Source organism: Leuciscus leuciscus, assembly GCF_965113295.1.
Source record: "Leuciscus leuciscus genome assembly, chromosome: 15".
Classification (NCBI taxonomy): domain Eukaryota; kingdom Metazoa; phylum Chordata; class Actinopteri; order Cypriniformes; family Leuciscidae; genus Leuciscus; species Leuciscus leuciscus.
The window spans coordinates 20,020,826-20,033,206 of NC_138739.1; the positions used below are offsets into that span (position 1 = coordinate 20,020,826).

The 12,381-nt window shown below is 37.2% G+C and overlaps 1 protein-coding gene across 1 annotated transcript in view; it reads left to right on the plus strand.

Annotated features, from left to right (window-relative positions):
- LOC309475585 (uncharacterized protein) overlaps window positions 1-12,381 on the plus strand; it is a 518,877-nt gene that overhangs the window by 6,759 nt on the left and 499,737 nt on the right. Inside the window, exons 5-8 of the mRNA XM_082138403.1 lie at window positions 10,073-10,177; window positions 11,633-11,734; window positions 11,927-12,031; window positions 12,289-12,345. Of these exons, the coding sequence (XP_081994529.1) occupies window positions 10,073-10,177; window positions 11,633-11,734; window positions 11,927-12,031; window positions 12,289-12,345 (369 nt within the window). The remainder of the gene's footprint in view (window positions 1-10,072; window positions 10,178-11,632; window positions 11,735-11,926; window positions 12,032-12,288; window positions 12,346-12,381) is intronic.

Below are 12,381 nucleotides of genomic sequence, written 5' to 3' on the forward strand. Positions count from 1 at the left end.
TCCTTGATTAGTAGTAAATCGCCATCACCTGCTTTCAGATGGAGCGGCATTTACTACACAGAGCCGTAGTTCACTGACAAGCTGGACGTGGACGTATCGGGTCCACAAAGGGATGCAGGATATTGTTAGCTTTTATTGGTAGTTTATATTGTGGCAGACCAAACACTGGTAAGATTACAAGATTGATAAGACATGCCACTGCTGGTAGTTGTGGTGTTGAAGTACAAAAGGTTAATATTAAATAGAAATCACAGTTGATCAGGCAAATACGAGATGAGACAAGGCAAAGCAGATGTAAATACAATATACTTAATATTAATATACTTTAATAAACAAATCAAAATAAAGATACAAGCAAGGCTAAACCCAAAATATACACAAGTGTGCACTAAACACAAGCAATGCCAAACAAAGAACAGAACAGAGGGCTATATATACAGAGCAAGCTAATGGTCAAAAGAAGAAACAGGTGTGTGGAGGACTTTGTACTATGTACTGCCTGACCCTCGAACGCAAAGCGTAGGAATGGTCTGTGTCAAGGGAGGATCGAGACATGAAAGTACGCATCCTTCTGGTAGATCAGGTTCAATCTTGTGGTTGAATGCATTAAAAAATCCGTCTCTGTATCAACATTTTTAACGGGTGCTTGTGAAGGGCCTGATATAAAACACGCAGATCCAAGATCGGTCCTAACCCACTGCCTTTTTTGGGTACTTCAATGAAGTAAGGGCTTTAAAACCCTTATTCATTATTCATAGTCTTCATATTGGCTGGAGGGACTGGCTCCATCGGGTCCGTCACCAGCAAGGCTGCAATCGCTGCCAGTAGGACAGGAGCATCATTGTCCAGAACTGAGGTGAACTGAATGCCCCTGAACTCGGGGGGGAAGCCGGGCGAACTGAATCGCATAGCTGAGTCTGAATGAGCCAGCGAGATGGCCTGAGAAGAGCTAGCAAAGGCCTCCAGAGACCGTGCAAGCGGGGTCAGAGGAATCACAGAAGTATCCGCAGTTGGGCAGCGAGGTGGAAGGCACAGCATCCCGGAGTGGGGTCTGAGTGTGCGGTGTAACATTTACCTGGCTGGGCAGGGGGTGCGTGAAGATCTGTCCTCGAACTGCACACCGCTGACTGCTGGTGATAGGAGAGGGGGATGAGAGTGGCAAGGCAGACCCGAAGAGCTGATTCCTCCATTGCCAGGTCGTCCGTCTCAGGAGTACTGCTTGCTATGACATTTTGCTATGACAAGTACACAGGCTACACCGTAATTTTTTTTATGGACAGTAAAACAAAGGCAGAACACCGTACAATCTGGTAGGTAGCATTATTTGATAGAACACCAGCACAGTAACTTCATATTGACGCGCGGCTAAACAAAGGCAGAGTACCGTAACTCAATTTCGAGCGTTCCAAAACAAAGCCAAAGAGCGGTAACTGATGTGACGGTGTTCTGCCTTTGTTTCTCATGGGCTTTTAGAAGTTACTGTTAAGACAACTCATTATTTTCTCGAAAAAACAACGGAATTGATTCAAGATACTCATCCACATGATAAAGGAGATCTTGAATGTGCCAAAAATATAAATAACTAATTTTCGACCAAAAACGAAGTTACAGTCTTTTGCCTTTGCACGGCAGTAGTGTGGACATCGCCTGAGTCAGTGACCGCGCAGTGACTTTCGTCGCACGTAGGGCTGGGGGGCCATGGCATGCAGGGGAGGCAGCCTGTCCAGTGGCTCTTTAATTAAGCCGCGGCCATAAGCATGGACGAGAACTTACAAGCCTTGGATGGGACACGCAGATTACCCCACCAGATCTCCATGTACCCCTTGGCCACCCCACCATCGAAGGTAGTGAGGGCAGAGAAGGCACCAGCTCGGTTTTGAGCAGAAAAATATGCCTTCCATGACCTGGTAACCTCAGTGCCCCCCACCAATCATCCAGCCTTGAGCGTTCGGGACACAGTAAATGCTACTCTCCCCAAAGGGGGCAACACAGCCGAATTTTAGGAGTCTACACCACCCTCCGATGCTGTTTTAGACGTGGTCTTCCGCCAGAGCCCTATATATATATATATATATATATATATACAGTATATACATGCAAATATTTCTCAAATATATACATTTACATGCGTTATGGCAAGCCGTTTTAACATTTAAACCTACTAGTCTCTATTTTCATGCTACTAGTACTTATTTTTTAGACACTAGTATCTATTCCATTAAGTACTAGTGCTTATTCATAAGCTACTAGTGCTTATTCTTTAGATACTAGTACCTTTTTAAAATATACTAGTAGTTATTCATTAGATACTAGTACTTATTCATTGGATACTAGTACTTATTCATTAGTTACTAGTACTTATTCATTGGATACTAGTACCTATTAAATAGATACTAGTACTTATTCATTAGATACTAGTACTTATTTCAATAGTGACTAGTAACTATTCTTTTGTTACTAGTAACAAATTAATTTTTTTTTTGCCATTGACTTCTACAGGGATCTGTCATTCAGATATCAACTATTAAGTTCTGACTATTATGTATTCCAATTGTGACTAGTACATATATATTAGATACTAGTAGTACTAGTACTTATTTTTTTAGATACTAGTACCTATTACTAGATACTATTATTTATTCAATAAATACTAGTACTTATTCAATAGATACTAGTACCTATTTATCAGATACTATTAATTATTCCAAATGTTAATATTTTTTATTTTACTAGTAAGATTTTTAATTGAACTCTACAGTGGCCGTTCTGACTAGTCATAACATAAGATGAGTAAAAAAGCAACTGTGACTAGTAAAATAAGAATAGTTACTAGTAACAATTACAAAAGATACTAGTGTCTAATAAATACGTACTAGTATCTATTGAATAAGTACTAGTAGCTAATGAATAAGTACTAGTAGCTAATGAATAAGTCCTAGTATCTATTTAATAGGTACTAGTATCTAATGACTTAGTACTAGTATTTATTGAATAAATACTAGTATCTAGTAATAGGTACTAGTATCTAAAAAAATAAGTACTGGTACCTAATAAATAACTTCTAGTATCTAATAAATACTTACTAGTCACAGTTGGAATACACACTAGTCAGAACTGAATAGTTGATATCTGAATGACAGATCCCCATAGAAGTCAATGGCAAAAAAAAATGTTACTAGTAACAACACTAGTTTTAAGGATTAAATGTTAAAACGGCTTGCCATATATGTGTGTATTTATATAAACAAAATAACTATACACAGTACACACACATACAGTACCAGTCAAAAGTTTGGAAACACTACTATTTTTAATGCTTTTGAAAGAAGTCTCTTATGCTCATCAAGCCTGCAGTTAAAAACAACAACAACAACAAAAAAAAACAGTAATATTATGAAATATTATTACAATTTAAAATAATGGTTCTCTTTTTTAATATACTTTAAAATGTAATTTATTTTTGTGATGCAAAGCTGAATTTTCATCAGCAAGTACTCCAGTCTTTGGTGTCTTATGATCCTTCAGAAATCATTCTAATATGATGATTTATGATCAATGTTGGAAACACTGCTTAATATTTTTTTATAACCTGAGATACTTTTTTCAGGAATATTTGATGAATAAAAAGTTAAAAAGAACTGTATTTATTTAGAATTGAAATCTTTTGTAACAATATACACTACCGTTCAAAAGTTTGGAAACAATAACAATTTTTTTTTTAAGAAATTAGTACTTTAATTCAACAAGAATGCGTTAAATTGATAAAAGGTGATGGTAACGATTTATATTGTTAGAAATGTTTTTATTTTGAATAAATGCTGTTTTTATGAATAAATGCTGTTAACGTTTTACTCATCAATGAATCCTGAAAAAGTATTCCAAAAAAATATATTAAACAGCACAACTGTTTCCATCATTGATAATAACTGAGTATCAAATCATCATATTAGAATGATTTCTGAAGGATCATAAGACACCAAAGACTGGAGTACTTGCTGATGAAAATTCAGCTTTGCATCACAAAAATAAATTACATTTTAAAGTATATTAAAAAAGAGAACCATTATTTTAAATTGTAATAATATTTCATAATATTACAGTTTTTTTTTTTTTTTTTTACTGCAGGCTTGATGAGCATAAGAGACTTCTTGCAAAAGCATTAAAAATAGTAGTGTTTCCAAACTTTTGACTGGTACTGTATATATTATGTAAACACAAACTTTTATTTTAGATGCGATTAATCATGATTAATTATTGCACAGCCCTACTGTGAACCTCAGGTCAACCCATTTATTCAACCAAGTAGCCCTCTGCTGGGCAGAGGAACTAGATCAGGGCATAACAGAGGGGACTCCACCTTTTTGGGGGTATTGGAGTCTTAACCGCAGCATCAAGATGGTCATCTTCCCACAATGGGTACATGACTCATCCACAAAAGCCACCTCAGTGTGCTTTAAGCCCAGACACATGAAGCAGTGATCGTGACTGTCAGACAGAGCTGGAAACGACCGCATCCAGAAACACATGGGTGGAATAACATCTTTAAAAAGACACAACGTTACACCCGTGCTTACTCTTTTAGGGAAATAGCTCTTTTAATAGTGCTGAAGCACACAGGGGAATGGTCGCAGCACAACTTGCGAGACCTGTATTTAAGTCTGCAGTGTGCAATAATTCTCTTTTAGAACTGCAGGAAGCAGTAGGAAATGCTCTTGAAGCAACCACCGCTGACACGCCGTCACACCAAAACTTGCTGAAGAACTCTCCCAACTCATAGCAGACTCGTTGATGATTGTAGAGCAGGATTAGACTGAAATGCTCGGCTCCTAAGTGAAAGCTTGAAGTGTGATCGCACACACGTCGACTTATATAACTGCTTAGTGGGGCGGGGGGCTTGATGCAAATCTTGCATGCCAATGTGCATTGGCTCGTTTAGTTTACATGACTGACTGATAGGGAACCATGTCAACCAATGAAAGCATACTTTGTAACCAAGACAACCAAGGAAACTCAGGAAATATTGATGAACAATGAAAGTTTATGAAAATAAAACTGAAATCAAAATTGAACGTGACATTATCCCGCTTCCTGGCACCATGAAAGAAACAATAAAAGTAGAAGGAGGGTGGGGGACGTAGCAAGGTCGACGGAAGAGACCACGTGTGAGCCGGTGGTAGACCAGACCATGGGGGCTCTGGTGGAGAGCAAGTGCCTTGAGCGTCTCAGATAGGAGCCACGAGGAGGAGGACTCATCAACATATGATGGAGGGTGGAGCCGGGGTTGTTGGGGGAGTTGTAAACGGGAGTGGTGGAGACCAGTGCTGCATCTGAAATTGAATACTTACCCTACTATACAGTATGCGAAAAAACAGTATACCAAAAGAGTAGTATGTACGAATACATAGTATTAAAAAAACAGTAGGTGAAAAGTCCCAGGATGACCTACTACTTCCGGCAAGATTCTGAAGTGCTCATTTGATGGATACTTTACTATCCCATGAGGCCACGGGAGAGAATTTATGAATGGAGGTGAAGTGACACAACTGACACTGATAGTGTACATGATAATGACAACATGATGGATGTAGTACATCCACATGTAGTACATTCTTACTAGAACATACAGTTTTAACGGTCGCAAAGTTCAAACACCATAGGACCAGATGGCCAAGGCAGAGCCACGGGGAAGAGCGGCTGAGGTGGAGCCAGGGAGCCGGAGGACTAACCATAAAAATCATAAATAACCATGACAACCAATGAAAACAAACATACAACAGTCTTGGAGTGTTGCTGAATGCATTGATCTGCACTCAATGAATCAATTTCTCCTTTTGGATTCGAGTGAAGAATAATAATGAATGGTTTTAATACAACATTCATATACAGTTGTGGTCAGAATTAATGGCACCCCTGGTAAATATGATAAAAAATGGCTGTAAAAAAATTAATCTGCATTGTTTATCCTTTTGTTCTTTCATTCAAACCTTCGCTAAGCCCCGCCCTCCTTAGTTACTGTTGCTACGCCTGTCAAGCTTTTGCGCCTGGCACGTCTATTACAGTGTGTATGCACTGGTTTCAGACATTCCTAAGGAGATAATTAGTCATTTTTGGCGAACAGGTGAAAATATGAGAGAACAAGACTGCAGTATGCATTCGAGGGATATATCCACGACATAATATGCAAACGATTAGAGAATAATTTTATCAAAATTGAAGCTAAAGTCTATAACGTTAGGTCCCAGCGCAAGCAGCAGCCGTCTCATACACTGATCATTTAAATGGGAAACACACAAATTGAGCCAGCAGGGTAAGTGAAATGTGAAAATATTCTAATATTTATAGATCAAACAACTTATCCATATGTATTGTGGAATAAACACAAGACATAGCCTGACCACTTTGCAATGATAACGATCTCCCGCTTATATTTGTAGTGCGCCAGGCTAACGTTACTGCTCACACGTCGTGGGTCATATAAGTGACTAGTACTGTTATGAACTGATTAAGTTTGCATACCAACCTTTTCCTTGGAGATCTCCGGCAAGCCCCGTGATGTTCACTGCTTTTACTAAATTACGTTACCTTTTACTTTTACTAAAACTAACACCCGGAGAGTCGCGATCGGATTGGGGTAACGTTTCTAGTTTGGCCGTCGATTAACAAAATGCTGAAATATATTTTTAAGTAATGTTAAATTATGTCAGTGAGCCTCCGTCTTGCCTTTAATCACACTGCTTGATCCACGAGCTGGACAATAACTTTATTCTGGAGCTGCTATAAAGCCAAAACACTTTACTTTTTATTTCCTATTATCAATGTAAAGCTGCTTTGGAACAATCTACATTGTTAAAAGCGCTATATAAATGAAGATGACGCCCGGCATTTCTCCCCTTGGGTTTTAGGTTTCGGGAAGGGAACAAAATCCACCACCCTGTCCAAACTTTTAGGATACCGGGTATCAGATTTGCACAATCCATACGCACAACGCTTCGGCATGTTTCCCTCGCTCGAAAGCTTGCCAGACCTCCCGCGCCTAGTTACGGTTGCTAAGCCACGATTGGCCTGTGGCGGTTTTCGGGCGTGGTTTAGCGAAGGGTCAATTTGCAAAAATCTAACATTTCATTGAAGTAAAAGAATTGAATGTGGGTGGGAAATCACATTATGAAATAAATGTTTTTCTCCAAAACACGTTGGCCACAAATATTGGCACTCTTTTATTAAATACTTTTTGCAATCTCCTTTTGCCAAGATAACAGCTCTGAGTCTTCTCCTATAATGCCTGATGAGTTTGGAGAACACCTGACCAGAGATCAGAGACCATTCCTCCATACAGAATCTCTCCAGATCCTTCAGATTCCCAGCTCCATGTTTGTGCTGCTTCTCTTCAGTTCACTCCACTCATCAGGTCAGGGAACTGGGACGGACAGTCATGGCAGAAGCTTCATTTTGTGCTCCGTAACCAGTGTTGTGTGTAACGCGTTACAAAGTAACGCGTTACAATAACGTAACTACTTTTTTGGGTAAAAAGTAGTGTAACGCGTTACTACAAAAAATTTGGTAACGAAACGTAGTTCCTTTTTCAATTCGGCGCAACGTTACTTTTCCCATGGATATATTTGACAGCGACACTGCCTCAGCTGCGCGCTTGAGAGAAGAGAACTGTTGAGAACTGAAGAAAACGATTTAGTTTCGTATTTATGTTTAAATTAAATTAAATAAAAAAATTGCGCAATATATCGGGAGACAAATGGAGTGTGGAGACATGATTTTGACCACTTTATTAAGTTTGTTTTTGTAGAAAACCTGTATTTAAAGTGAATTTCGTTTTGTTTTAATTGTATCTTAATTTTAATCAATGTTTTATCAACCAGTTGGCTGAATTAAATAAGAAGTAAATTAAAGAAAACTATTTAGTTTCATATTTATGTTTAAATAAAATAAATAAATAAATAATTTAATCTATGTTGATTATATGAAAAGTGAAAAGCGTGAGTAAGATCATAATTTTGTGCAATATATTGGGAGATAAATGGAGTGGGCAGACATGATTTAGACCACTTTATTAAGTTTGTTTTTGTAGAAAGACTTTCTTTAAAACGAATTTCGTTTTGTATTCATTGTATCTTAATTTTAATCAATGTTTTACCAACCAATTAATTGCCTGATTTTAATAAATAAGTAAATATGGCATGCAAAATAATCATGACGGCACCAGCGCGTGAACTGGAGCTCCTCTCCATACAGTAAATGAACCGAAACTCATGAGCTACTTGTCTCACAGACCTGAGAAATATATAGAAAGCTTGAATATGTGTACTTTTAAACAACAAAAAAAATTTTTCTCTCAAAATCTCTTTTTTTTCTCCTACTCCCTTGATAGAGTGAGTCGTATGTCTGAAAACTAAGCTTATGTCTTCTATATCATTTTGTCCTATATGTTATCAAGACGCGATTCGCACCGGTGTTAGAGAGCAGGGAAGCTTTATTGGCTGTTGCCGAAATTTAAAGTTCGGTGGATAGGGGAAGCGGAGCGGAGAGAAGTGGCGCGAGCACACGGCTCATCGCGGAGTGTCGCACTCTACCCCATGATGCAGAGCCGGCTGAGAATAAAAGTTGCCGCACACAGCAGCGCCAATGAGAAGGACTTTTTTTCTTTTGAAATTGATACAATTTTTTATAATAAAGAGCACAAAATAATTACCTGTTAGCCTATGTCCTCCATTGTATAACTTTATGTCTACATATTTAGGAACAGATATTGGGTTCTGCCCAAAGTCAAGCAACATAAAAGTAACGTAAAAGTAACGAGTAACGTAAAAAGTTACTTTCCAAACGGGGTAACTAAGTAAAGTAACGGATTACTTTTTAAAAAAGTAACGAGTAACGAGCAAACACTACTTTTTAAAAGTAACTTCCCCAACACTGTCCGTAACACATTTTTGTGTTGATTTTAATATTTGTTTTGGATCGTTGTCCTGATGGAAGATCCAACCACGGCCCATTTTAAGATTTCTAGCAGATGCCGTCAGGTTTTGATTTAGTTTTTTTGGCTGTTGATATTTGATAGAAACCCATCTAGCGTGTTTGCTGCCAAAAAGTTATTATTTTTGTTTGTTTCATCTGACAACAATTTTAATTTCCAGTCGTGTCTGACAACTGAATTTGCTGGAGTTTGTTTTTGGATGAGTGAGGAGGATTTTTCTTGAAACCCTCCCAAACAACATGTGGTGATGTAGGGTTTTTTTTTTTTTTTTTTTTGGTAAGCTTCTGACCCCCAAGACTCAACTAATCTCTGCAATTCTCCATCTGTGATCCTTGAAGAGTCTTTGGCCACTCAAAATTTCCTCCTCACCATGCATTAATACAATATAGACACACGTCCTCTTCCTGGCAGATTCGTAACATTTCCTGTTGATTAGAACTTCTTAATTATTGCCCTAATGGTGGAAATGGGTATTGTCAATGCTTTAGCCATTTTCCTACAACACTTTCTATTTTGTGAAGCTCAACAATCTTTTGCTGCACATCAGAACTATATTTTTTGGTTTTACTCATTGTGAATGGATGATTAAGGGAATTTGGCTATTGTGTTTCCTCATATTTAAACCCCTGTGAAACAAGAAGTCATAGCTAGACAATTTCATGTTCCTAGTCACCCTGGTGTGCTAAAAAAAAGGTAAATATTACCAGAGATATTTTACTCGTAGAAAATCCTAGGGGTGGCAATAATTGTGCCCAATGTGTTTTGGCGAAAAAACATTTATTTCATAATGTGAATTGCCCCCCTTTTTAAATTCTTTTACAACAATGAAAGGTTAGATTTTTGCCAACAATTTTTTTTAATGAAAGTTCAACAGGATAAACAACGCAGATTTATTTTTTACAGCCATTTTTTTTTATATCATGGGTATATATATATATATATATATATATATATATATATATATATATATATATATATATATATATATATATATATATATATATATATATATATATTAACCTCCTGTTGTAATGTTTTATGTTTTTATGTTATTTATGTTATTATTATTATTTTTTTTTTTTCTATTAGCGAAAGATCAGGCTCACATGTGTCCAGCTCTGTGTCTATGAAGAGTGATCATTCAAAAGGTGATGGACCAAACTTCAGTGAGAAAACACCATCATCTACCAAAAGGTATTTCATGGGTTTCTTATTGTTGCTACACATAGACTGTAAGAAAGTATGTCAATAAATATTTTTCTTAAAACATTTCGATTTCTTTTCTTAAAGGTACAATATGTAAGAATTTAGCCTTAAAATATCCCATAATCTCAAGGCCAGTGTTATATATTTTGTTAAGTTGATTACTTACAATATCCCAAATGTTTCCAACTATTTTTAAATCGTTAGAAAATTGCGATTTTAACCAAGGAAACGGGGCGTTAGAGCAGGGGAGAGCTGGGAGTCGCCAGTCAATTGCGTCATATCCGTGTTACCCTCGGTTTCCACTCGTACTGCGTGGAGTCCTGGACAAATGCGGAAGTTGTAGTTGTAGCGTCTATCAAGCAACAAACGTTAGCTTGTTCGTGCAGTCGTTATGGAACACAATTATTCTTTACCGATTGCAGCTGGTCTGTCGACAAAGCATGCTTAATTTTATATTTTCCAAATGTAGCATTTGGTAATAGTTATGTTTATGTAAGGGAAGTATTATTGCTTTAATTGTGTTTAGTTTATTGACATTGTTTATCACGTCTGGTGTTTATGGCCATGTAAATAAATATGGCATGTGTTATACATAAAGATTAATCAGTATTTTGGCAAATGATGTGGGTATGTTCGAATGTACTTTTACAACAATTGTTTAGAACACGTAAAACTGCGCCGCGTTATCACAACAAGGAATTCAACATAACGTTACAGTAACATCGATGATAACCAATTTAGTATTAAACCTTACTTTTCTTGCGGTTAATTCATTTTAATGAAATAAAAGTGTGATGAGGTTCAAGAGTCAGGAAGGAAGAAGACAGGGGTCGGCGTGACTGGGACTTGTACTTTATTAAAATAAAGCAAAACAAACAAAAGTCGTGCACAACGCGCATTCACCGTGCCAACCGCGACGGCACAAAACAGTTCAAAAATGAGAGCTCGGATCCACCGGTTTTCTTTCTCTGCGTCCAATTTTCTCTTCAGTCTCTCTCTCGTTCCAGCTCGGCTTATAAGCGGTCTCTCCACGCAGATCACAGCAATAAGACACAGGTGTTCGTCATTTGCACTTGACCTACTTGCGTCCCGCTCGTCTCTTCTCTCTCCCATTACAGACCGCGCTGAACCACGCCCCCCTCGCCACAAAAAGCATGTCATTATAAAAATAAAACTTAGCCTCATCCATGAACATGATTTTTCAATTCCCGTCTGACTGATTTACATCCACGGTGGAGTTTAAAACAACAGTTCCCATCATTCCACGCTCCTTCACATCGTCATCAAGCTACGCCGTTGTTGTTGTTGTTTGGAATGTAGCGCCCTCTAGCGGCAAAAAAATATTGCATATTGAAACTTTAAAGCATTGTGTTAATGCATTTTCTATATATATCACTGAGTAACCTCCTGTTGTAATGTTTTATGTTGTTTTTTTTTTGTTAGTGAAAGATCGGGCTCATGTGTGTCCAGCTCTGTGTCTATGAAGAGTGACCATTCAAAAGGTGATGGACCAAACTTCAGTGAGAAAACACCATCTACCAAAAGGTATTTCATGGGTTTCTTATTGTTGCTACACATAGACTGTAAGAAAGTATTTTAATAAATATTTTTCTTAAAACATTTACATTTCTTTTCTTAAAGCATTGTGTTAATGCATTTTCTATATCACTGAGTAACCTCATGTTGTAATGTTTTATGTGTTTTTTTATTCTTTTTTCTTTTTTCTTTTTTTGTTAGTGAAAGATCGGGCTCACATGTGTCCAGCTCTTTGTCTATGAGGAGTGACCATTCAAAAGGTGATGGACCAAACTTCAGTGAGAAAACTCCATCATCTACCAAAAGGTATTTCATGGGTTTCTTATTGTTGCTACACATAGACTGTAAGAAAGTATTTCAATAAATATTTGTCTTAAAACATTTAGATTTCTTTTCTTAAAGCATTGTGTTAATGCATTTTCTAGTGTCATGGTTGATAAAATAATAATAATACATGTTTAAACTGTTTTTTCGCAGTACATTGTATTTAATAACTTAATTGCAAAACTAAATCTGACTCTGTAGTTCAAATTTTCTTTACTCTCTGCTCTTTGTGTTATTAGTAAAAGATCCGGCTCACGTGTATCCTTCAGTAAAGAAACACTGTCACAAACCAAAAGGTATTCCACATGATTTATGTTACATTATTTAAATTA